Genomic DNA, 25,508 nt, shown 5'->3' with positions numbered 1-25,508 from the left:
TTTTTTATAGGTGATTTATTTTCTCTACCATAAAATTACTCTTTTTACATTTACTCTATATTATATATATATATATGTTCTTTTGAGATTATGCAAATATCTTGTTTTTTTTCCTTAAACTTTCACCTAATTTTTCTAGCATCCTGAGGTGAAAATGTGTTTTTATATCTTACATTTACAATTCTTATAATTGCTAAATGGTAAGTCAGTGATTACTTTGCGTATTTTTCACAAATACAAAGCATTGCCTCCTTACTTTGATTTTTTTATATTGATGGATAGAATTCCCTGTAGAGCTATGTTTGTGCTTCAGCAGGCAAAGTAGTAAACAAAATACATAAATCAGCATTTTGCTTTAAAAGAGCATTTTAAAAAGTTAGTACTTGTTAATCCAGGTATAAAACAATCTTCTAGAATAGTTACAATAGAATATTAATTTTAATGAGAATAATTTAATATATATATTTATACACACACTGGGAAATTTTGTCTACCTTAACTTTAAGAAAAAGCGTTAATTTAGGGCAATAAAAAAGAGCAGCACTTAACAAACAAGGAGAATACTTAGCCAAGTACAAGATCATCATGGCTATACAGTTAAGACCCAGGCTGGATCAGGAGTACAGCTGGTGGGGCACTTGCCTTGTGCACAGCTAGGCTAGTTTTGATCTCTGGTATCCCATATGGTAGCCTGAGCACTGCCAGGAGTAACTGCTGAGCATTGCCAGTTGTGGCCCAAAAACTTGAGAGGGAAAGGGAGAGGGAGTCCCTTCTCACTTAAAGGAACAAAAGGAAGAACCAAGAATAGGGGAGAAAAATGAAATAGCCCCCAAACACATACTGCTGGCTCTGGTTCTCTTCTTATTTCCAGTAAAATAAATAAATAATGTTTTTCAACCTCTGCTACTTTTATGCAAATTAAGTTATCAGGAGTGCAGGATCCAAATTCATGGATAACATACATGTACTTTGGTGAGAGCAGTTTGTAACACATCTGGTTATGCTCTGGGATCAATCTTGGCAGGGTTTGGAGAGCCCTGTGGGTGCTAGAGATTGAGTTGAGTCCACCACTTGTAAACAAGCACCTTACCTACTGTCCTATCACTCTAGCTCAGCAACATGTACATTATAGATTTCTTTATCATAGACATAAAATATTAAAGGTATATATACAATGATTAGATAGATATATTGTATATGTGTTGTATAATGATCACAATAAATCTCATTTAATATTCTGTATATTTTAAATTTTTTAATAGGTATCAGATTGCTTTTCCTGCAGGGTATGCAATTAACAGTATTAGAAACTGTCTGTTTCGTTTTGTGGATTTCACTTACTTCGATCTTCAATCAAGTTGTATTAACAGAAAGAATTAAACTTAGAGTTAATTGCTATTTTCTGTTTTAAAAAATAGGATTATTATTTATTTTCTGTTTACAAAAAATAGTATTATTCATGATCTTCAATCTTCAATCAAGTTATATTAACAGAAGGAATTAAACTTAGAGTTAATTGCTATTTTCTGTTTTTAAAAATAGGATTATTTATTTTCTGTTTACAAAAAATAGGATTATTATTTATTGAGTATATGCCAGATATTCAGCAAAAGTGCTTATGTGTATATCACAAAATTTGTCTTACTCTGAAATACAAAGACATATTTTTAGTCCTCTTATTAAAAATACATATAATGTTGCATTTCGTGTCTATTCTCTTTTATGTTCTTTTGTATTTGGTGCCAGGGTCTCAGTGCATGAAGCGTCGCTCTATATGTAAGCCAAATATACAGTCCTAAATAGTACAGTGTAGTGCCAGGAGGTAGTTTAGCAATTAAGATACATCGTGTACCCAGCCTGGATTTGATTTCTGGCACCACATGCCCCCCTGAGCATTTCTAGGTGCAACCCTGGAGACTCCTGGGTGACACTGGGATGACCTGAATAACCCCCTTCACCCCCCCACCCCAAACCCACATCTACATATAGGGCCTGCGGAGCATTACATGGGTCCTTGAGTTGAACCATCACTGGTTGACAAAGAATTGACTGTGGGTCCCCTCCAAATACCTGAGTACTGCTTGGGGGGATCCACCACCACCACATCTTTTAAAGATAAAGTTAGGTTACTAGCATAAAAAAATACGACTATCTTCTCTAAACTCTAGGGAAAAAATAATGGGTTATTTTTTTTATATTTAGTGAAATGGAACTTGGTGCATGAAATAGTTTGTAGAGAAAAAGGTTAGCCATGTGTGTTCTTATTATACAACCACTTCATAAAACTCACTTGTGAATGATGATCCAAAATTAGCATTAATTCCTTATAGCCATCAGTACCAACTATGCCTTTCTTTGATGAATGTTGATAACGAGATAAAAGATTATGTAAGAAAATGTACACACTCAATATAGTAATACCATCATCTATGGAGGTACTTAAAGGAATGCCAATATATGAAAAGAATTTTTAAATTGTATATAAATGGATATCTCATCAAAATAGTTTTGCTAATGATGATTTTTTGTGAGTTTGGGATTACCTTTCTTATATGAACCTATCATATGAGAAAAAATCATCTACATATTTAATTGTAGACTGGAGCAATAATACAGTGGGTAGGGCGTTTGCCTTGCACGTGGCCGACCCGGGTTCGATACCTCTGTCTCTCTCAGGGAACCCGGCAAGCTACCGAGAGTATCCTGCCCTCACGACAAAGCCTGGCAAGCTAACCATGGTGTATCTATATGCCAGAAACAGTAGCAACAAGTCTCTCAATGGAGATGTTATGGTGCCCACTTGAGTGAATCGATGAACAATGGAGGACAGTACTGTAGTGCTACATATTTAATGCAGTCAATCTACTTTTTCAAAAAATTGAGGTTACATAGTTTACAACAATTTCCATATTATTTTTTTCTTGAAATGCTCCTTCACCACTATAAACACTAGACTTATTGTCTCAAGTTCCTTTATTCAATGCTCCTTTTGTCCCCACGACCAGCTATCCTACTTTATTGGCCCTTTCTGAGTTTGTTTCCAGTAGGGGCTGTTATGTCCCTTCTTTTGCTGCTTTATATTCCACGGATGAGTGAACTCATTTCATAATTGTCTTTTACCTTATGAATCACTTCACTTACCACAATACCCTCCAGTTTCATGCATGATTTGCAAAAAACTGCATGATTTCATCTTTTCTTGCAATTTTATTGTTCATTCATCTGTTGTTGAGCACTTAGGTCATTTCTAGAGTGGGTGGGACTATTGTGAATAGTGCTGCAATTAACATATATCCTTATGGATTAAAGTTTTAGTTCTTGGGGCAGAGGCCCAGGAGGGAATTACTGCATCATACGGAAGTTTTATTATTAATTTTCTAAGGGTCTGTAGGACTTTTTCTCTAAAGGCTATTCCAGGCAGCAGGCCTACCAACAGTGAATGATGGTCCCTTTTTCACTACATACTCACCAACTCTGGTTATTTCTATTCTTTTTGGCATCTCTTGTTGAAGAAACTTCTTGTTCCACTTTATGTATTTAATCCTATTGTGATAAGATTGGCTAAACATTGAAGTTTTGCCTATGGCCTCTGTGTCTATTCCATCAATGTGTGGATCTGTCTTTATTCCACTAACATGTGATTTTGATTACTATAGCTTTGTTGTATAGCTTAAAGTTTGGGAATGCAATACCTATCACCTTTTTTCTCAGATTGCTTTCACCATTCTATATGTATATTTCTACACAAATTTTACTAGTATTTGTTTCATTTTCTTGGAGAGTTTCATGAGAATCTATATGAGGATAACACAATCTTTAACGTAAATGTTTAGCAATATTTATTCTAACAATAAACAAAGTATATGCATCCTTGTGTCATCTTTAATTTATTACAGCAGTCATTTAAATTTTTCATTTATTATGTCTTTCACCTCTCTGTTGATTCCTAGGTACTTGATTTTTGGCACTATGATAAATGGGATTGTATTTTTGGTCAGTCAATATTTAAACATTATAACAACAGGCCAGTAATATAAGTCAATTTATAGAGCACATATTTGGCTTGTTTGAAACCTTCAGTTTGGTGCCTTGCTCTGCATGATCCCCTGCACCAGCACCATGTGGTATAAACACAGTGACCCCCCCTACTCCCCTGCCAGGAGTCTGACTGGCAGCAGACCATGTGTCTCCCATGATTAATAGAGAAGAAAGATCTCTGCATACTTACATTTATTCTAGTGCCATTTACAGTAGCCAAGATAGAGAAATCATTGTCCCTTCTGGCTTCTGAGCACAGATGAACCCAAGCACAACACTCCCAGCCTGAACACTGAACTTTCAGGCCTGCACTTTGGAGTTGGAGGTACAAACATAATCAGAAGTAACCCCTTCCTGCCCTAGGCTATGCTGAATGAGTCCTATAAAATAGTAGTAGACATTAACCTTACATTATTTTAATTAATATTTTAAATTACAACAAACCTTTTAATAAAAACAGGAGCCAGAGTGATAATAAAGCAAGTAGGGCACTTGCTTTGCATGTGGCTGACCTGGGTTCGATCACTGGAATGATTTATGGTTCCGTAAGCCCTGCCATAGTGATACCTGAGCACAGAGCCAAAGCCTCAGCACTGCTGGGTGTGGCCCCCAAACCAAATCAAAACAAAGCAAAAAAGGATATATCATGATTATGTGATTGGCTGTAGAATTTCATACTTTGTTAGTTCTGGATTACATCTGGTGGTATTCAGGATTTACTCCTGATTCTGTGCTCAGCAATCTCTCCTGGCAGTGCTCAGTGAACCATATGTATGGTGCCAAGTATAGATACACAGTTGGTCGCATAGCATACAAAGCAGGCACCTAATCCTCTCATACAGAAGTTGTTATACAGAAGTTGTTATAGATTAAATGGTAAAAGTTGCTTTGTCAATGTGTAAGTCTGCAACTGTACCTCATGATGTCTCACTATTAAAAATTTTTTAAAAAATAAAAAAATTGAAAAAAAGTTGCTTTGTCAGTGATCATACATTCGTTTATAGGTGAGCAGTATCTTTTATTTTTCATAAATTACATATTCCCTTTATTCCTAATATAAATTGTATATTTCTCTTTTCAATTTGTGGTATCATCGCAGACAAAGAGTAAATGACCACCAACTAGCCTAGATTGCTATTCTTTTGTTTCTTTGTTTTTTTTTTTCTTTTTGGGGGGTGGACATTGAGATTAAACTTAGGGCTTCATACAAGCAAAGCATACACTCGACAACTGGTTTTCATCCCAAGCCTTGAGGTTTTTGTTTTGGTTTGTTTGTTCAGTTAGTTTGAGAAGCAGAAGTGCTCATGTGTTACTCCTGACTAAATGCTCAAAGGTTGTACCCTCCAGTGCGGAAAAACCATGCAGTTCTAGGGGTTGATCTGGAGTTTCTTCATGCAGAGTGTGCGTTCTGAAACATTGCTCTATCAATATGCCCCAATGAATGATTTTTTTCCAGTGAATGAATTTTTTAAAGTAACTTGTAAATTATTACAATAAAAATAATGCAAAAAATGAACTCAAAATAGACAGGCAAATAAAGATGCTTAGAAGTATTTCAGTCATTGTTAAGTCATACTAGTTCTGAAATCATAGCTTAAACTTGACTCCAGTAAAACTTTAAAAAAATATCTTTCTGTTGTTGGGAATGTGGGATTTCACTGTATTAGACACTTCTATATCAAATCTTGAGATACTTAAGCATGTTATTATCTGGATTTAGAAAACAGTTCATTAATATGATATTTTCTTGATTCATTAATAATAATTAATAATCAATAATTTCTTGATTCCATTGAACTAATGATCAAATGACTTAAGAAAAAGTTTTAATACTAATTTTCCTGGGTTTATAAAAAGACATTTTTGTGGAAAAAAAAAAACAAACAACCACCATAGGGTGGTGGAGCTAGAAAGATAATACAAGGGTAGGGGACTTGCTTTGCACATAGCCAACCTGGGCTTGATCTCCAGCACCCTGAATACTGATTAGTGTGACCCAAAAACAAACAAAATGTATATATAACCACAGACATATATACATACATACAAATATTTTATATACATGTACATACATTATATATGTGTGTGTATATATACAGATATATATTTGACTGGTGATATAGCTCAATATACCAAGCACGTGTTTTGCATATAGGATGCCCAGTTGCCTCCAACACCAGTTTCCCTCTGAGCACTTACCTCAAGGAATTATCCCTGAGCACAGAGTCAGGAGTAACTCCTGAGTACTGCTGGGTGTGGCTCCAAAACAAGCAAATAAAAAAATTAAGGTTAATATGAATTTTGGTGGACAAGGACACTGCATGTCTGTTGAAAGAAAATTTGATTATACTTGACATTAACTATGTTCCATAAATAAAGCTGTTTCATTATACTGTTCTGTATTTTTGATTCATTAATACAGGTATTCCATTATTTTTGGTTTTTAAAACTATGATTTATTTTAATATTTCAATTTATTTTGGACAATTCCAAAATAATTGTTTTGAAATAAATAATACATAGCTAAGAGTATTAACATTCTTTTCCCTCTCTTAGATATGGAGTCTGGAGAAAGGTTACCATCCTCAACAGCCTCTTCTACAACACCAACTTCATCTTCTATACCTTCTGTGGTTTCATCGGTTTCAAAAGGCGGCCTTTCCACTGGAGCAGCTTCTCTTAGCTCTACAATCAACCCATGTGGTGAATATTCTTTATTGACTCTATTTTAAGCCAACCTCTTACTAATTTGCAGTCAGTGTTTTATTCAGTTCTAAATAATGTTGTCATGTTGTCATTATCTCTAGTAACTTGTTGAAAAATGACTTAAGGGAAACACCTACTCGCTGTTTTTCTGGATTTCATGACACTGAGGTAGCACTGGTTATTGCATGCTTTCATGCTTATTACAAGTTAGCTGTCTTTGAGAGTTTTGTCCAATGGTTTTGTTTGTTTGGTCAAATAAATGTTATTTTAATTGATAAAATGGGTACCTGTCAAGTCCTTGAAAACACTAGGCCCTTGAAGGGTTGAAGAAATACAAAAGAGCAATGGGTGGTAAGATTAAGTACTAATGCCATGGACGCCTTGCCTTAAATTTGCTTCCACAATTCTAAATGTGTTTGAGTGTGAAATCTTTTACCGAAATTCAAATACTGAGGGAGAACATTTACTTTGTGGGCAGTAGTTTTTAAAATTTAGACCATGGTATGTCTCTCTTTAAAAAGCTTTTGTTGCTGTAAAGAAAGCTTTGTAGACATATAAGTACTCTCAATTCTGCTTATGTTGAAGGTATCTCTTGTTGTTAGGAGGTCCACTCCCCAGGTTCTCCCAGTGATACTTTGGAGCCACCAGGATCATAACCCTGTTGTGATGGAGGCGTGTGTGTGTGTGTGTGTGTGTGTGTGTGTGTGTGTGTGTGTTGTGGTGGGGAGCCGAGGAGAGGTGGGAAATGGGGTTAGGCAACACCATGATCCAACTAAGTGCCTAATGCATGCAAGGTTTTTCACTCTACCACTTGAGACACATCTTGCCCTTCTGAACGTATTTTTAATTGCTCCCCAGAATTGTTCTTTGTCCATGAATTTAGTCAAACATAGGTTTCATTGAGTTAATTTCTTCCTTCCTTCTTTCCCCAGACTTCCCTCCCCACCCCTCTCTTTCACTCTTTCCCAGCCCTGTGGAATGGCCTTTCAGTACTATACCAGGTGGCACACAGGAGTCCCATGTGGCGTCAGGCATTGAACTCAGGGCCTCACGCATGCCCAGCTTGTGCTGTAGCCATTTTATGGCTTCCCAGCCTATTTTAATTTTTAAAAAAGTACTTAACTTGATATTATAAGGAAACTTTATGTCTTATTTTTTATCTTATATGCTATTTATTAGCCATATAAATTATTTTAAAAATTAGTTTTAAATCAATTAAATGCACAAAGAGACTTTGCTAACAGTATATGGTGTCAAATTGTCTATATATATATATATATCTTTTTCAAATATATTTTTACTTAATTCTTTTGATTATTTTGAATCTGAAATGACAAGGATGTCTGTTGGGACCAGGGAAATAAGTTCAAATGGTAGAGAACTTTTCTAACATCTGTGAGCTCTGAGTTACCATGATGCCTGTCTAGGTAATCCCAAGGGTAACCCCTGGTTATAAAATAATGGATGTCATTTTTTATCAGAACTTTATCTAGAGTTTTCTTTGTGATTACAAAAGAAAATTACATTTACAAAATGTAATATTGACTCTTGTTTTTCTGTACCTTGTATAATCTTTAACTCATTTAACAACTTCATCCTCATACATATAAAGTTTGTGATGGGTCTTTATAAAATGTTGAAAACTTTTGATAGACTATTAAAAAATAATGATGCAATGATTGGCATTTACCTTTTTTTTTACTAGATGGTGTACACAGTTGTACTTTTGTAATTACTTTTTCTTGCTTTTTATAACTTCTTTCTTCCTTTGTTATCTATTCCTTTTTGATATGTTATAGCCTACTGTCTTTATGTTCTTCTGAACCTGTCTTTAATATATTACAATTTCTCCAAACGTCTTTTATTAATATTGATAGTTCCAAGTAGCATCCTTAAGTACACAGCTGTGAACTTTCTGGACACTATGTTATCACCTATTTATTACTTATAATTCTAAATTAGGTACGATTCAGTTGCTTATAATTCTGATTAGTCATATATCCAGTTCTTTTCTTAGTTGTTGATAGTCGGAAGTTGTTGATGATGGTAGGATATGCTGTTGCTGAATTTTTGAGGGCCAAGTAAAACTTTACCTGGAAAATAATTAGTTGCCATTTTACTTGGGTATAGGATATGTTGATGTTTATTTTACTGATTAAAAGTATAGTTTGTTTCCATACTTAGTTATATGTGACTCGCTTTTACATATCTGCACTATAAGTTTTTTTTCACTTCGTTTTAGATGATTTGTTTGTTTATAACTTTCATGACGCTGCGTTTCAACTTCAAAGAAAAGCCTTCATTCTCTTCATTCTCTTGTCTTCATTCTCTTCATTCTCTTCTCTTCTATATTCTTGGATAGGCAGTGCTATTTTTTTAGCCTATTCATTTTCTGACAGTTCTCACCATTTTAATATAAAATCACAGTGATCATGATCCTCACATTAATGGTCCTTAAAACAATTTTTTTTCTTCTTCTGCAGAGAGAAAACAAAATAGAATTTTTATCTTTAAAATGTTAAAACCTTCATAGTTTTTTAATGACTTTGATATGACCATTCTGCTATTTAGAACTTACTTTTAATTAGCTTTAGTTGGTCCTCCACATTAATAGTATGTCTATAAGAATTCCTCTGAATTACAGAGAATGAAATTCAAAGCTGTTTTTGAACTTTGAACAAACATCTAATATCTTAAATTAAAATTTTGTGAGGGTTTAGAATTATGCCTGCCTACACGTTATGAATAACTGCTGGCAGAGCACACAAGACTTCTGGATCAGTGATTTTGTTATTTAAGGGAAGTAATAGCATGATCAACATGTTGGCATTGAATCCCACATGTCTCCCAAATTTCATACAGGCATCTTGTAGGTTGAGAGGGTGGGGAGGGAGGACCCAGTTGAATCTTATACATGAAGTGGATTTTTTGTGACAGATAAGGAATACTGTGCTTGAGAAATAAAGCAATTTCACAGTAAACAAACAAACAAAAAAAGCAAAGTCACGCTTGCCTGGAAGGACGTAAATTTATCCATAAAGGTTACATTATCCATAAACCATAAATTGCACTACAAATGCAATTGTAATTATCTGGTTTAAAGGGAGTTAAAATCCTTCGTTCTTAGGTAGAAAAATAAAACTGTAACTAAGATTGATTAAATTAATCTAAGACTGTTTACATGTTTTGGGTTTTGTTGGTCTTATTAGAAGAGTAGTGTTTATTTTCTCCTTAAGGCATGATTTTAAAAAAAAATAATTCAGCTGGTGGAGATAACATAAATTACTGGAGTGCATGCTTTGCATGCCGAAGTCTGGAGTACAATACTTGGCACTACCCGACCTTCCCAACCTTCCTACAGTACTGCTGGAAGCAGCCCTCCAAGCCCTCCAAGGGAGTAGCCCCCTAAGCACTACTCACAGAGTGTGGTCCAACCAAAGCAAATTTAGCATACTTCTCAACCATAATTGAAACATCGTTGAATAAATACACTAGCACAATAGATAATAAAATGAAATATCAGAGTGCTTGAAAGTTGCAGGCATTTGGTGAAGAAAACCTGCATAATTTCATAGAAAATTTCCAAAACATTGATTGAGGAAATTACAAGCTGATCAAGGCCTCACCTTAGTGTATGTGTCAGGTAAGACAGTGGGTAAGAGCAGAAAAACATGACACATAAACACACCAGCTCCTAAAGGAGTGATGCTTTTCATGCCATCACTGACCTAGGCATGACCTACTTCTAATTTTGTCTTCTGAAGTGTGTATCTCACGGCTGATCCACCTACAGCACAGTTTTCCAGGAAGGAAGAAGACAGCAGGGGAGGGAGAGTACAAAAATTGCTGCCAGCTTGCTTTGACTCCTTTTAAAAAGCTTTCACAGAAACCTCATCTGGAGATTTCTACTTACTTCTCTTTCATCAGAACTGTGTACATGGTAATCTCAGCTTCAGGGAAGTGCAGGAGAAATAGTTTTTAGCCAAGCAGGTTGCTGTCCTGAAGGCAGAATAGGCTTTTAGCAAGGAAGGAGGAGAGCATGGACAGGTAATACCTGCTCTGGCTAAGTAGAGCACAGACATAGACACTCAAACTGGGAGTAGACTATGGTCTGGTCCTTTAGGCTTGCTTGTGCCATGCTTTAGAAATTTAGTGAGAATATGATATAATTTAAAACAAAGACTTTTAAAAGCAACTTGAAGTATCCCAACACAGAATCTTGGCTTGTCTTTTTGTGAATCTGAATAAATTATTCATTCCTTTGTAAGTCTCATATAATAGGTATAACAAACCCATTTTGCAGCATTAGAGGAATATAAGGTAATACTAGATATAGGGTAGGTGCCTGGTATTGAAATAATTATTTTATTCATATTCAAATAGGAGGGATTTATATGATCACACTGCTTTGACAAGTACAGTTCTAGAGGCTTGGCTGTATAGCACCAATTTGCACTGGGAGTGGGATAGTTCTTTATCTGAGTGAGAAACTATCAGTGTCCAAACTGAAGAATGATAAGGATAGAGACAGAAACAAAGTTCTTGATAAGCAGAAGGAGTAGGTTCTTTTGGTTTGTTGTAACTAAATATGGATGTGGTTATATTTAGAGTTAAAAGACCTGCCTTGATTTGGGGAACTGGGTAAAGGGATGACGTAATGGGAAATTTGAAGAACAGATAACTTTTAAAGGGTAAAAGCCTAGTTATCTTTTTTTCCTGTGTTGGGTTCAAATGGAATAAGCATCCATTTATATGTCCACAATGCTGTTGGTGGATATTTGAGTTGTTTCCAACTTCTACTAATTTTCAACAATATTATTAAGATTACCAATATGGATCCTAATGAATATAAGCATACATTTATGAAGTTGTCTTTGATTCTACATTAGTGCAAATTCATTTTCCCAAAAGCTGTATGTTAAAATTCCTGATGAATTTATCAATGCTAGCACTTGCCAGCCATTTTATAAAATAAATATGACAGTGCTTCATTTCAGTACCTTTGTTGGGGATGCAGTTGGCTATAAAATTTGGGGGAGCCAGCCTCTGTCCTATATGAATGGAGCATTACTGTTAATTTGGCCTACTTAAAGAAACTACTCCTGTCTTATTAAGGACACCATTGTTCGAACTACTAGTTCCATGCATCATGTCACCTCAGCTATAATCTAGTGATTAAAAACAAATGATGGAACTGGCTCCAGGGCTAGCTGAGATGTCTGTTAGATCTGCATTAGCAAAAAAGGATGCTTTGTGTGCTGCTATTCTGTCAGTTTAACTCAGCTTAACTTAATTCTTTTCAAATACATCTGATTGACAATTATATTCTATGTTAAAGTCAGACTGTAGATCATATTGAACATTTTGGCTGCAAGAGTGAATGGTAAATGTAGTTATTGATTGGCCTAACTGATATTCACAGAAAGTGCATTAAAAAAGTTATGGCCAAATGTTGAATAAGACAGCTGTCTCTTTGAACTCATTGGGAGATAACCAAGTTCTTCTGACATATTTTTCCACCTGGCATTTTAATAAATGTTGAATACTTGCATATGAGATGTATTCTAATTTCAAGTCTTTTCCTGGAAAAATTTTATTTCATTAGTGCATCTACTAATATATAAATGGCTATATATACGCTGATACTAATCTCCTTGGATATATTGTTCTATGTAACAATGAAAATTGAACTAAATAGAGTGCTTAAATCAAAATAGAATGCTTAAGGAGATACAACTCTGTCACAATCAATAACAAATATGTATTGTTTCTTTTTGAAGTACTATAAAGGACCTTTTGAAGATTTTATTCTGTCCATGCAGTAATTAATTTTTCTCATATCCATTCAATGATATAAATTTTCCTTTTAAGTATCGATTTATCGGCATCCTAGAAGTTAAGTTGCTGTCATTTAAGAAAATTATTTTGTTTTCCTTTGGCTTCTAGTATTTTTTCAGACTTGACCCCCTGTGGGTCTCCTCTGTGTCTGTGAAAAGTACCAAGTACTTAACAACCTAAGAGTCTCTTTCTAAAGTTTTCTTCTACTGTTATTCCTACATGTTCAGAGCATCTGCCATCTTTGAATTCAGTAATATTAATATTTCAGGTTTTTTGCTGTCTAAGCTTATCATGATGCAGGGATGAATTTCATTAAGAAATACTCAAAATCAACAGATCTGCTGTGTATAGGTTTGTTTTATCAAGAGTAGATTTGTGTGCAGTTTTTCCAGCTCTTTTCTTTGTCACTTTCCAAACATGAAAGTGTACTTGTAGCTAGGCATTTGGTTTAGTTTTAGCTCATTGTTTCTGTGATTTGCTAACTGCAAGAACTTCCCCCTTTAAATGTCCTGATGTTTTCTCAGTTCTGGATTCTGACCTCTGGTGTTTTGACTTGATAAATATACTAGTTTTTCTTCCACATTTTTTCCTAGTTGTGGGTTTTGTCCACCTCATTACATCAGACAAACATAAGTCATGCTTTGTACTACTTTTGGTTATCATTTTCCCAAATTAAAATTTCCCAAGCCCTTTCTCTGCTCTTAGGCGCTTTCCATTTTCTTTAGCTTTGCTGTTGTTTTAAAATCTTTTTTTTCCAAAAAAATCATTTTCTGTGGATAATTTGTGTAACAGTCTCATTACTCTGCCATTATCTAATGTTATCCTCTTCTTCCCCCACAAAAGGAATCACTTCCTTATTTTTTTTCATAAGATAACATGTATGGTAAGTGACTCAGTCTAGCCAATCCACACATCATAGTTTCCATGTGGTAAGAAATTGACATTGATATAAATTCAAACTAAACAAAGCTAAAGAGATTCCTGCACACAACGTATATGGGAACTGGTGAAGAAGGATTTCTTCTTGCCCTACAAATCTAAAGGAAATGGCCATTTAAGAAAATGGAGCTAAAAGAGCAAAGATAAATTTAGATCTTGGTAAACCTAAAGTTCCCCACCTTTTTTTTTAATCTAAAATGAGCCTTTTCCAAAAGTTTTTAAATAATGCGAATCAACACATTCATCTTTTTTTTTAATTTTTTTTTGGAGTCACACTTGGCTATGTTTGGGGCTTATTCCTGGCTCTTTATTCTGGGATCACTCCTGACAGGGCTCTGGGGAGACCATATGGAGTACTGGGGATCGAATCTGGCTCAGATACATACAAGGAAAACATCCTACCAGCTGTACTATCTCTCCGGCCCCAACATAGTTATCTTTTCAGTTAGCCAATTTTAGGAGGTGTTTGTACCTTGCAACATGATACATACCCTCCATGATGTAATCTCTCCCTGCTTCAAATGTGTTTAATTCTGTTCTCACTCCAGCCCATTCATTCTGACTCTGTGCTCAGGGATCACTTCTTGTGGGGATCAGGGACCATTAGCCAAAAGAACAAAAAGATTGTTGAAGAAAAAAAGGTTAAGGAATGATGAATTTAGTGGACCAGGACTTGAAAATTAGGTGGCAGGGCCTGGGCTATAACTCAGTGGTAAAGTGCATGTTCTGCATATATAAAGCCCTGTGTAAGAGCATGCTGCCAAAGAAGGAAATAAAGAAAGTAAAATTAGCTGATAAATGAACTCTAGTATGTTTTCTGGGCTGTACTTTGTCCCACTATTTCTAACTTACTATGCATATTTTAGATAGAACCTTATAAGTTACAGGGTAATCATTTTGTAGTTGTCATTTTGGAGGGGCCACACCCATTGGTGCTCAGAAGTTACTCAGTTGAGGGCTCTGGGTTGAGGATCACTTGTAAGGACCAGTTAAGTGTTCAAAGGACCAGGCAGTGTCAGGGATTGAACCTAGGACTCCTGTATGCTTTGCATGAGTGCCAGTCCCTTGAGTTTATCTCCCCTACCTGACTGTAAGGAATGTTAAAGATCCTTAGTCTTCTATTAAGTTAGTAAACTTATTTTATTTTATTTTTATTTTTATTTTTTTAAGTTAGTGAACTTATTTTATTTATTTATTTATTTTGCTTTTTGGGTCACACCCGGCAATGCATAGGGGTTACTCCTGGCTCTGCACTCAGGAATTACCCCTGGCGGTGCTCAGGGCACCATATGGGATGCTGGGAATCGAACCTGGGTCGGCCGCGTGCAAGGCAAATGCCCTACCCGCTGTGCTATTGCACCAGGCCCAGTAAACTTATTTTAAAGTTTATTTTTAAAAATCTTGAAATTCCAGTGTTAATAGTTTATAACAACTTCTTAATACTAGTGCTGAGTTTCTGGAGTACTTATTGCAGCATTACCTATTATAATATCGAATTACTTTTGTGAATTGTCTATAATTTTAGGTAGCTACAAGTCATAAATACAGGCTGTTAAGTGTTCAGTTAGTTTTTCCCATAGTGTCTATAATATGGGAAAGTCTTGAGCAAAAGGCACCAAAGTTCTTATTCTGAGGGGAGAGTTGAGGCTCATACCTGGCGATGCTTATCAGTGCTTTTGGGCTGATCCTGGTGGTGCTTGAGGGTCGGGGGGTATGTGCCAGGGATCAGCTGACATAAAAGACCAGTGCCTTAACCCTCGTAATGTCTCTCTGGCCTATAATATTCAGTCCATTTTATGAGATGGAGACAGATTGAGTAACCCCTGTGATGCTCAGAGGCTACTCCAGCTCTGTGCTTGAGAGTTATTATGGGCTGTACCCTGGGAACCATACAGTATTGGGTATCAACTGGGGTCAACCACATTCAAGAAAAGCATCTTAATCCTTTAGTATTACTCTGGCCCAGCACCAATATTTTTGAAATATGGCCAAACTTTTATAGTACAGCTTTATAAATTTAATTTGTAATTTTAGCAATAATTTGCACATACAAAAAGGATAGTTATTTAAAATTGATTAAGTACTTTTGAAAATAAGTCAGAGAAACAGTACAGCAGGCAGGGTGCTTACCTTTGCTCTCTGCTGACCGCCAACTCAAGTTAGAAGGCTGTCACTACATACATTCCCCTGAGCCCCACTGAAAGTGATCGTAAGTTCCAACCATTGAGCAGGGAATGATCATGCTGGATAACATCTGAGTGTTAAATTTAGATAAAGGGGTATTCTTGATAACCTTTCAGTATCAATATTGCAAACCACAATGCCCAAAGGGTGTGGGGAAGGGAGGGAGGGGAAGAGGGAGGAGAGGGAGGGAGGGAGGGACAGAGAGAGAGAGCCTGCCTAGAGGCAGGTGTGGGGTGGGGGTGTGATTGGAGGTAACCTGGGGACACTGGTGCTGGGAAATATACACTGGTGGAGGGATGGGTGTTGGAATGCTGTATGACTGAAATTTAGTCATGAACAGCTTTGTAAGGGTCTTTCTCACGGTGATTCAATAAAAAGGTTAAAAAAGAAGAGATCTTAAACTCAGAACCAGGAGTAAGTCCTGAACACTGCTGGGCAAGGCACCCAAAACCAGACAAAAACAGTCTGAAACCTAAGTATTTCAGAATATGATCTTATTTGGAGATAGAGTTCTTGCAGAATAAATGAAGCTAAAATTAGATGATCTAATAAAAAGAACTTGTTAGGGTGGGCAGTAAGACAGGTTTCCTAAATGGAAGAAACCCCCATGTGAAGATATAGGAGGAAAGAGTGGGGTTACCAAAAGTTTGGAGAGATGCCTGTAGTCCTTTCTTGGTGCCTTCAGAGATAGCATGCCCCTATCCTCACCGTGATTTCAGACTCCTGGAATTGTGAAGCAATAAATTTCTTGTGTTCTAGGTCACTCAGTTTTGTAGTTCTTTGTGATGACAATCAGAGCAAAGTCAAACACCCTGTATGTTTTCCCAAGCTGATAGTAATAATTTTTATTTACGGTGGACAAACTAAGACATTTATAACATATATAACTAGATTTTAGAGGTAGATTATTCTTTTTACATTTGTCCATATTTTATTAAAAAGGAGCAGCTGTATGTGAATATATATATGAAATACATATTTTTAGCATTTTAAGCTATGAACCTAAATATTTTTATTAACTCTAACAAAAATTGGTTTTGTAGCAGAATAATTTCTTTTAGGAACAGTTATGTACTCAAGAAATGATAAACTATTCACTATACTGAATTAAAACCCTGTTGACCGTGCTCAGTGTTATGGGTTGTCATCATTTATTGCCAAAACCATATAGGCTCTTAATGACTTGTTTTCTAGTTTGAAAAAGAGATCAACTGAAGGAAAAATAGTGACTTTATGAAGAATCATTGCAAATACCAACTTAATATCATCATGGAATCTTGTATGTTGTTTTTTGAAGGACAAATGGAGTAGGCTTCCCAATAATTAATAGACTCTTCAGATCCCAAAAAAAGCATTCAAACAAAAGCAAAACTGAAAAACTATTTACAGAGTACCTGATAAATACTTTCAGTGTCTTAAGTTTATTAAAGATAAGAAGGAATGAACTGTTATTAAAACTTGGAGAAAAGTAGAAAACTAAATATAATTTATGAGCTTTGGATTGTATTTTGCCCTTTTTTGGAGGGTCACACCCGGAAATTCTCAGAGGTTATTCCTGGCTCTGCACTCAGGAATCACTCCTGGCAGTGCTCGGGGGGACCATATGGGATGCAGGGAATCGAACACAGGTTGGCCGCCTGCAAGGCAAATGCCCTACCCTCTGTGCTATCACTCCAGCCCTCAGGATTGTATTTTTAAAACAGAAATAACATTCGAAGAAAATAGATGAAATCTGCATTCAGTATTTTTTTGTTAATTTCATAGTTTTTAAGTTGTCTTTTTGTCATGTAAGTTCTTGACCTAAAAGAGGAAGTTGGGAGTATATTATTTTGCAATTCTTGCAAACCTAAAATAATCTCAAAATAAAAACAAAATTGGGGCTGAAGTATAGCTCAGTGATTGAGTTTGCTTGCACGCACAAAAGTTTGGAATAGTAAGGCTATGGGATGAGCCCTCAGGAGCAGTAATGCAGAGATGATAGATTAGGTAGATAGATGGATAGATATTTTTATTATGTGTATATTTTTAAATGTAAAATATAAATATTAACCATCTGGAAAATTGCACAAATTTAAGAATGAAATTGACTATTGGAGAGAAATGTTTTATCATCACTATCTAAAGAATTCTAGTTCTTTCATGAGAGTTCAAGCTTACTGAGTATGTACATGTGAGTACAAATGTGTCATTTTACTATTTTTCAATTTACAATAATTTTTAATGTTCATTTAAGTAATTCATACTCAATTACTATCATTGTTAAAGTATTCGTGTGACTTCTACTTAAATGCAAAAGTTTTTTTGGTGTGTGGGTTTTTGTTTGTTTTAAGGTCACACCAGTTGTGCTCAGAGCTAACTCCTGGCTTTTTGCTCAGGGACCACACCTGCCAGGGCTCAGGGAACCATATAGGATGCCAGGATCAAATGTGGGTCAGATTCATGAAGGCAGGCACCCTACCTACTATTACTATTTCTTTAGCCCCTTACATGCAATTTTAATAGCCTTTTTTTAAAGTTGTATTGTATTTACAGTACAACTTAAGTGCTTTAAGATTTAATACAACCTTAAATGCTTTAAGATTTGTGCGCAGTTTTAAGAAAAGACAGATTTGAGGCTGCAACAAGTTTATTTAGCACTGAAAGATGAAAGACATTTTTACATAAATGCAATATGAAAATTATATTATAGTAAGCAATCCCACATAGTTTTTAAATATTAGATATGAGTATGGTTATTTATTACAATTAATTTGTTTTCAAGACTTTTTCTGATAGGAAAATTTCACTTATAATTTAGTTTTAAGGCATTAGTATTTATGCTATTTTCATTTTTTAGAAAAAGCCATTTTCTGACATTAAACTTATTAATATTAAAATAAAGACATTTTCAGGTACTTTGCCTGTTAATGAGACACTGGTATCTTTGTAGCTACCTTAAGTCATTGATACATAGATTGGCTACTGGAATTTAAAATGCTGTGCTAAAAACGACTGAGCTTATTATAATGTAACTCAGAACTTATGCATTTGCAGATACACATTTAAGTTTTATTATGCAGAATATACATATTGCTATCTGTCAGTTAAAATAAAAAGTAAAAGTTGCATTCATAATATTGAAACTGAAAATTAAATGTCAAAAGTAATATGGTCTCCTAAAAGCACTTGCACTTTATGATATAATTCATCGGTTTGCAAATGTTTTTTTCCGAGCAGAGTTTAAAAATATATCAGATTTTTATTTGAGAGCATCTTTTTATTTTATGTATAACAATGTAGAAAGAAATTTAGATCTCAACAAATAAAGTATGCTAACCACAATGTTAGAGTAAAGGTTCCCAAATTCATTTCGTCCCCCTGTTCAGAAAAATAAGAGCATTTCTCAGCTTCCTTGAAGTCTACCTTCTTGAAATGAACAAATAGAATGTGCCTCCTTCCCAGTAGCCCCTGAATGTACTATAGACCCTCCAGTTCTTTGAGTACTCCCAGGAGGACAGTTTCACCCACTTTGGGAAATTCTGGGGTCATAGTCTCTTGGATTTGTGGTTTTGCTTTATTTGGGGGCATTGAATAAGCCATTTGCAGTTGATAATTAAAAAATCTCTATGGACATGAGAACTGGTTTTCAGTAGGAATTATGCCAGGGTGGGCATGGGAGTACAGCAGGGAAGAGTAATTGGTATATTTAGTAATTTGGTAGATCTACAAAAATAGTGGAGGGAATTGTTTAACTGGGAGGAGGAGGGGCTTCTAAAAGGTGGTTAAGTGTTATGCATGAAGCTCTATCAGGAACGTTATTATAAGCCACTGTGTTAAAAGATACTATAAAAACAAAAAGCATCTCTCATAGAAGCAGGGTGATGGGTGGAATGAAACAGGCAGAGAGGGGGCAATTGATGAAGGGAGGTGGACACTGGTGAAACGTTTGGTATTCAGACATTGTATATCTGAAAACCATTCATAAATAACATTGTAGTCCACAGTGACTGGACAAAATAAAAATAAACAATAAATAAATCAATCAAAGTTTTTTTAAAAAACCTCTTATGAATAATACCTTGGAAATTTCAAAACAGTTGGAGAAAGCTAAGGGTATTATCTTGGCAATGAAACTAAGGGTATGATCAAAAGAGAGCACCCTAATGTAGAAGGTAAACATTACAATACAAAGATCATTATTTGGCTTCTAATTACCCAGAGAGCTTTAGAATAAAACCTAATCATCTATGACTCTTGGTTATTCCAGCCCTTTAAAAGAAAGAGGGTCAAAACATGATTGTCACCCATTGCCTCTTTTGCAAACCACAACACCCAATAAGAGAGAGAGAACAAAAGGGAATGCCCTGCCACAGAGGCAGGGTGAAATTGGGGGGTGAGGGGTGGGAGGGATACTGGGATCCGTGGTGGTGGGAAATGGGCGCTGGTGGAAGAATGGGTATTTCGTCATTGTATAATTGAAACCCAAGCACAAAAATTTGTAAGTCTACAACTGTACCTCATGATGTCTCACTAATAAAAATATAAAAAAATAGAGGGTCAAAGGGATAGCTCAAAAGACTGAAAAGCATGCTATGCATACTGGCAGCCCAGATTATCCTCAGCAAACCATTGTTCTCCAGAAAAATGCTGAGAACAGCTCCTGAATGATAACTAAGAATAACGCTAACTACCTCTGAGGGTGGCAAAAAAAAACTACCCACCTACATATATACACAGTTGAAACATAGAACTAACTTCTGTTTTAAAGTTGTCAGTAGCAGGTATTGTGAGGTGTTGTCCTACCAACTGATAACAGTTTGTTCTATGTGTTGTTTGTAGACTGACACATGATTAAGAAATGGCGCTTTCTTTCCTAACTTTATTCCATAGTAGTAGTATGATGAATTACAAATTGTAAATAATCATGAATTAATCATGGGGCCTCAAAGGAGGCCCCAAACATATCTATTTGGGAGTTTCAGAAATATATTTTGGAGTGAGAAGCTTTCAAGATGGTTAGGAAAAAGATGACAAAAGATAAAAGTGACGATGTATGGTATAAATCTGATGATTTTGAAGTAGAAGAGTTAGAAAATAGAAGAAAAGTAATTTGACAAAATTTCATAGTTTTACAAAACAGAAGGAAAGTTTTGTTCTGTACCTGTTATGTTTCTAGACTGGAATAATAGTACAGTGGGTAGGGCGTTTGCCTTGCATATAGTTGACCACCACAAGTTTGATCCCTGGCACTGTATGTGGTCCCCCGAATGATCCCTGAGCACCAGTGAATGTGGCCCATAAAAAAAATAACTATAGTTATGTGTCAGACTCTGCCAGATTTTAGGGATATTGAAGTGTATGAGATTTAAGTTTTTGCTCTCAGGGAATCAAAATTCTACTTTAGAGTTTATTTTATATAGAGATGATAGCAAAACAGTACAATCTCTTGGAATCAGTGAGCGTCAGGGTCCTGGCCAGTCGACCCTGGCACTCTGGAGTATGATTCCTCTGGTCGCCAGACTTCTTCCCTATAGGAGAGGGAGTGGGAAGGGGAGAAGCCTCTGGCAGCCCTCCACGCACAGCGGACTCCCACCGCCACCAAAAAAGAACCACGCGGAGGGGGGAAAGCTGGTGGTCAAGCAGTAATCTGGTTATTAGCTCTCACATAGGGCTTTTTATACATTCATTTCAGGGGGTAATCCACGTGTATCACATTTACCTTTTCAGGCTCAATACAGATATTAGTTAATGGTTTACATCTCCCGCTCTCAGGGCCAGGTGTATTAGCTCAGGCAGATGGTAACTATTACATCCCTCATCCTCAACCAGAGTGCCTACGTGTACGTAGTGCTGAAACAAGCCTCTGGGCACCCTTAAACAGGGCCAGCTCTTTCTTTCAGGGGAAGGGGATTTAGTCAAAGTCTCAGGACGGCTACTGAGACCCCATCATCTCCCCCTTTTTGTTTTATGTAAGAGCCAGCTGCTGAGGGCCACCCGACTGCCTCACGCTGGGTCCTTAAGGGCCGGGCCTGTCTTCAGTTGCCTCCTCTGAGGTCTTACCCGTCTCTGGCTCTCCGACCCAGTGTCTCTCCCTGTGTGGAGGCAGTACTACACTTTCTCACACTCATTCCATGGCCACAGGAACCCATGCCGCATCTCCTGGTCGAGGGTATGCAAGTTTGTCTACTGCATGGCTGAGCATCACCACGGCCCCAAATTGGATCCCCATCATCTGAACAAGGCAGTTTACAATACATGGCCCAAGTATTACAAGTAGCAAATAGTAAAATGAAAGACCCGGCCAAGGCAGACATAAGTGTGGTAAGCATAAAAGCAACACTCCTCCTCTAATGCGGCACACAACCCCCCCTTGCTGCAACAATAAGTCCAGTCCCAGCTCTTACAAAAGTAGTCTGATACACCTCCATGTTTCCATAGTTTCTTGCTCCTGGGCACACATAAAAATAATGCCTTTGGATCCCCACTTTAGATCCTGGACCTTGATATCCGTAGTGACATATCCCACTCATGCTCTAGATCAAGTTTGATCATCGGGAATCAGGTCCCAACCTGATGTTGTTCTGTGATTGAGACCACCAGTCTGTCGCTCCCCACTTGACTGAGTTCCCAGGTGAAGTTGTACGGCCAGTGTCTGGTGGCATCTACAGCAACTGCAAGGAGTGTCATGATCCAGAAGGGGACTTCCATCTAGAAATTAAACAGAAGGGATATCTTCCCCAAGGGTGTCATCACACCCCTTGGTATTGTATGGATCTACATATTTGAGGGCCATTGCAGGTACCCAGATAAGTTGGGGTTCAGAAATAGGGATCATATTCCAGAGTGACAGGGTTGACTAGCCAGGACACAGACAAGTGAGGAAGAAAGCAATGAGTTAAGGCTGGACATGAGTTTTAACTAGAAGAGGTATGTCAAGGTGTTACTTTCATAAAGGGTGACTAAGAATGACAATAAAGATCAGTAGTATTCAGTGTTTAGGAAAAATTTTAGTTATTCTGCAAAATGAAAGGGATGCTTGAGGCTTTGCAGAAATATTAGAGACTCTGAGAAGTGATAGGAAGCAGACCTTGACTTTTAAAGTTGATACGGGACATAGATGGTCATTCAAACTCAGTGGGAAGGAGATAGGGTCAGCGAAGACCAGAGATCAAACAAACTGACATGCAGATTGTTAGAAATAAATTTAAGGGTTTACAAATCTTGACAGTAGTATATGTTTTTGTGATTAAGTCCAATAAAGTGAACCATAGTGACTGGAGGGAGAATAAAGGCCCATATGTTGATTTAAAATCAATAAAAACCCAGAATCAGAAGTAGACACCCTGGTTTATAGGGTTTCATTGAGTGCATGAAACTTTACATTAGCAGTACTATAAACCATAGTGCCTCAGACAAATTTTTTAAGAAGAAAAATAGTGATGATTAGGTGTCAGTAGTGTGAGACAAGAGCAGAAATCATACTTGTATGTTTTTTTCATGACTGCATATTTTCTTCATACTTGCAATGTGTTTGTAGGAATGCATTCCCAGTGGAGCTGTTTTTAGCCACCTTGACTCTTGGCTCAGGGCTTCATGTGAGGATGCTGTGCTGCTCAGGCTATATAGTGCCAAGGGACTGGCACTTAATTTATCTTATATCTATATTATATCCGTTTTATATATATATAAAACTTAATCTATATTATTCCTTAATCTCTACATTACACACCCCATACTTAAAAATTTAAATTGAAAGTACAAGACAACTTTCTTTCCACACCCCAGAGGTGCTGTGCTTGCGTGGGTGGGGGGGGGCTGACGATAAATTGCTGGGGGTTGAACTAAGGCCTCTTGTAATACAAAATACGGGCTCTGGCACACTGAGCTAACTCCACAGCCTTGTTCTTTCTTTTATAATTGAACAACTCTGTAATCAGTCCTGTGAATGTGCCTCTTCTGCTCTTAATGATTATTGAGCTGATTAATTAAATGTATTTTTTACATGTTTACTATGTACCAAGTAATGCTTTAAGTACTTGGGGTTTGTTGCTAAATGTTTATGTCATAGTACCAGTCTATAATATTAAAACATTAACTTCTGTTATATGTTGTATTGTAGACAAGTAGTCTTACACTCTTTAAACTACCCTTGGGTAGTTATGTCTTAGTATTCCCTGCATGCCTGATACTAAACCAGAATTTGATACTTAGTAGGCTGCTCATAAAATGTTTGAATTACTGAAAATATTGAATAAAGGTGATTAATTTGGAAAGTTTTTACATTAAATTATTATCTGCATTTTTAATTGGTAGAAACAATACTAAAATAACAGGGTTACTGAGCATTTTTAAGAGAAAGATATACTGTTTTAAAATATCACTGACTTGTAAGCCAGGGAAATATTGGAAGACTGGAGTACAATGCTCTGTATATACAAGGCCTCAAGTACCACATGCCACCCCATCATTTCTAGGTGAGGTTCTGGTGGTTCTTAGCACCCTCAGGCCCCAGAGCAATACTGGGCAGCTTTATACCCAAATATCACTGACTTTCATATCATTCTGTACAGACAAAACAGTAAAAATGGTGAAATGTATTATAAAATTATTTCCCTTTGCACAATTTTATCCATATATACATATATATATGTAGCAGAGGAAGTATGATGGGTATTAGGAATAATATAAGGTGTCACTTTGATCATTATAATGTGATCTCAATATCTTTTATTAAATGCATAAATGAATGTTTTCTTACCAGGGAATAAACCCCATTAATTCCATTTCAATTTGGGTGCTTTTTATGCTTTGAAATTTCCTACAAATGTCAGTTCCATCTAGATGCCTTTTTTTTTACTTTAAAAAGAGATGTTTTATTATCAAGTTGTGTATGATTGGATTGTTTTAAAAGATTTTATTAATTGAGACTGATTATTTACTGCTAATAATTGTTTCTCATGCTCATAATTCCAACACCATATTCCATCACCAGTGTACCTCCCTCCTTCCCCAAGGACTCCAACATCCCTCCCTTTCACTGTCCCTCAATCAACCAACTCATTTATGTGACTCAGTTCTGTTAATGTTTCCTTATTGCTGCTTCAGCTGTGTATCTTTTTTTTAATTGAATCACCATGAGATAAACAGTTACAAAGTTGTTCATGATTGGGTTTTAGTCATAGAATTTTCCAATACCCATCTCTTCACTAGTGCTATTTGTTTAAATTTTACTACTTCAATTAAGAATACAGAATTACTTAGTAAAGAATATAGCATCAGGGCCAGAAAATAATACAATGGTTAAAGTACTTGCCTTGCACATGGATGACAAGGGTTTGATCCCTAGTATCACAAATGGATTCCTGAGCCCGCTAGGAGTGATCCCTAAGCTCTGAGCCAGGTATAAGGCCTGAGCATCACCAGATATGGTCCCCACACCAAAAAAACTAGAACATAAGATCTAGGAGACATGGATAATATCAGGGTAAGGTACGAACGTTTGCATGCAACAGCCTGGTTCAAATCCCTCAGAACTCCATGTGGTTCCCTAAGCATTGTCAGGAGTGACTGCTGATTATAGAGCCAGAAGTAATCCCTAAACACCACAGAGTATGGCCCAAAAACCCAAAAAAAGAAAAGAAAAAGAAAAGGAAAAGGTTTCTAGTAGACTGTCAGTGTATTATCTCACTTTTCTGAAGACTGCTTCCTAGTTTTCAGGGAATAAAAATGCTAAGAGGAGAGGTTGTATTTGTAACTAAACAATAAGAAAAAGCATACTTATATTTCTCTTTTTTTTAATTGATTCACCATGCGATACAGTTACA

General features: G+C 36.3%; 1 protein-coding gene across 15 annotated transcripts in view; it reads left to right on the top strand.

Moving 5' to 3' along the window:
• The window catches only part of BAZ2B (bromodomain adjacent to zinc finger domain 2B), a 407,328-nt gene that overhangs the window by 281,253 nt on the left and 100,567 nt on the right, over nucleotides 1-25,508 (top strand). For all 15 annotated transcript variants that reach the window (XM_056110107.1, XM_056110111.1, XM_056110106.1 and 12 more), the window contains exon 4: nucleotides 6,595-6,741. In XM_056110107.1, the coding sequence (XP_055966082.1) occupies nucleotides 6,597-6,741 (145 nt within the window). In that variant the 5' untranslated portion in view covers nucleotides 6,595-6,596. The remainder of the gene's footprint in view (nucleotides 1-6,594; nucleotides 6,742-25,508) is intronic.

This window comes from Sorex fumeus, unplaced genomic scaffold (assembly GCF_029834395.1).
Source record: "Sorex fumeus unplaced genomic scaffold, SorFum_2.1 ptg000009l, whole genome shotgun sequence".
Taxonomy (NCBI): Eukaryota; Metazoa; Chordata; class Mammalia; order Eulipotyphla; family Soricidae; genus Sorex; species Sorex fumeus.
This window is presented reverse-complemented; position numbering and strand designations above follow the sequence as displayed.